The sequence below is a fragment of the Loa loa genome, assembly GCF_000183805.2.
Source record: "Loa loa unplaced genomic scaffold supercont3.3688, whole genome shotgun sequence".
Lineage (NCBI taxonomy): Eukaryota > Metazoa > Nematoda > Chromadorea > Rhabditida > Onchocercidae > Loa > Loa loa.
In genome coordinates, this window is record NW_018111866.1 from 1 (window position 1) to 937 (window position 937).

The following is a 937-nucleotide window of genomic DNA, read 5'->3' on the forward strand; positions in this document are numbered from 1 at the left end:
CAATTAAACAAAGTGAATTGCTTTTTTCGTTTTTTTTTTTTTTTCTTTGAAGGGAGAGGGAGAGAGAGGAATTTTTTAGCTTAAATGCAAGAAATTTTCCTTGCTTCCAATATTAAATTGAGAATTTTAATGTTTCAAAAGATCCATTCAATGGGAAAAAAAAAAAAAATTAGTTTGTTTAGGAACGTACAGGTGTAAGTACAGATGATGATGCGATGAGCGAACTAAAAACTGGTCGATTTTGGACACGTGAAGAGCGCAAAAAGCAATGGGAACGAGCCAAACAACGAAAATTAAGATATCATCAATTAATGGCCCAACGAAATCAACAACCATCAGATCAGGTAAGTGACAATTTCAAACATTTCAATGATTTGAAAACAAATAATCGATTAATTTTATAATGGCAATAACAAAACAGATATATACTCTCACCGGATATAACCGGTTTTTATCCGTATAATTTTTATAAGATGCAAAGAAAAAACAAAAAAAAGAAAAAAAGAAACAAAAAATGAGAAGAAAAAAATATATATATACTGTAAGCTTTCGCATTTTTCAGTTAATTGTACAGTTATCACGAAAAAAGATGATGCGACGAGGTAATCCATTACTAGACAAATTCACTACAATTCAAGAATTTATGGCTCATGCAAATCGTGATATTTCTAGTCGTCCCATTGATGGAATTTTATCCGTTACAACTGTATGAAATTTAACGTATAAAAAAAAAAGAAAAAAAAGGAAAAAAGGAAGGAATTAGTAGTAATTATTCTTTGTTATATATTTTATTTTACAAAAATTTCCAAAAATCCTTTCCTTTTTATGAAATGAATTATTATGATAACCAGTAGTTTTTCAAAATTTCCAAATTATTCGAATTTGTTACAGCTCTTTCATATTTATATGAATTGATTGTATTAAAAAAAAAAAAAAA

General features: G+C 27.5%; 1 protein-coding gene across 1 annotated transcript; it reads left to right on the forward strand.

The window, feature by feature from the left end:
* Positions 1-215: 215 nt before the first annotated feature.
* LOAG_16040 (hypothetical protein) lies at positions 216-712 on the forward strand (the record flags this gene model as incomplete). The annotated part of the gene is made up of 2 exons (XM_003151527.1): positions 216-344; positions 563-712. 2 exons carry the CDS (start codon positions 216-218, stop codon positions 710-712), a joined length of 279 nt encoding a protein of 92 aa, XP_003151575.1.
* Between the last annotated feature and the right edge of the window lie 225 nt (positions 713-937).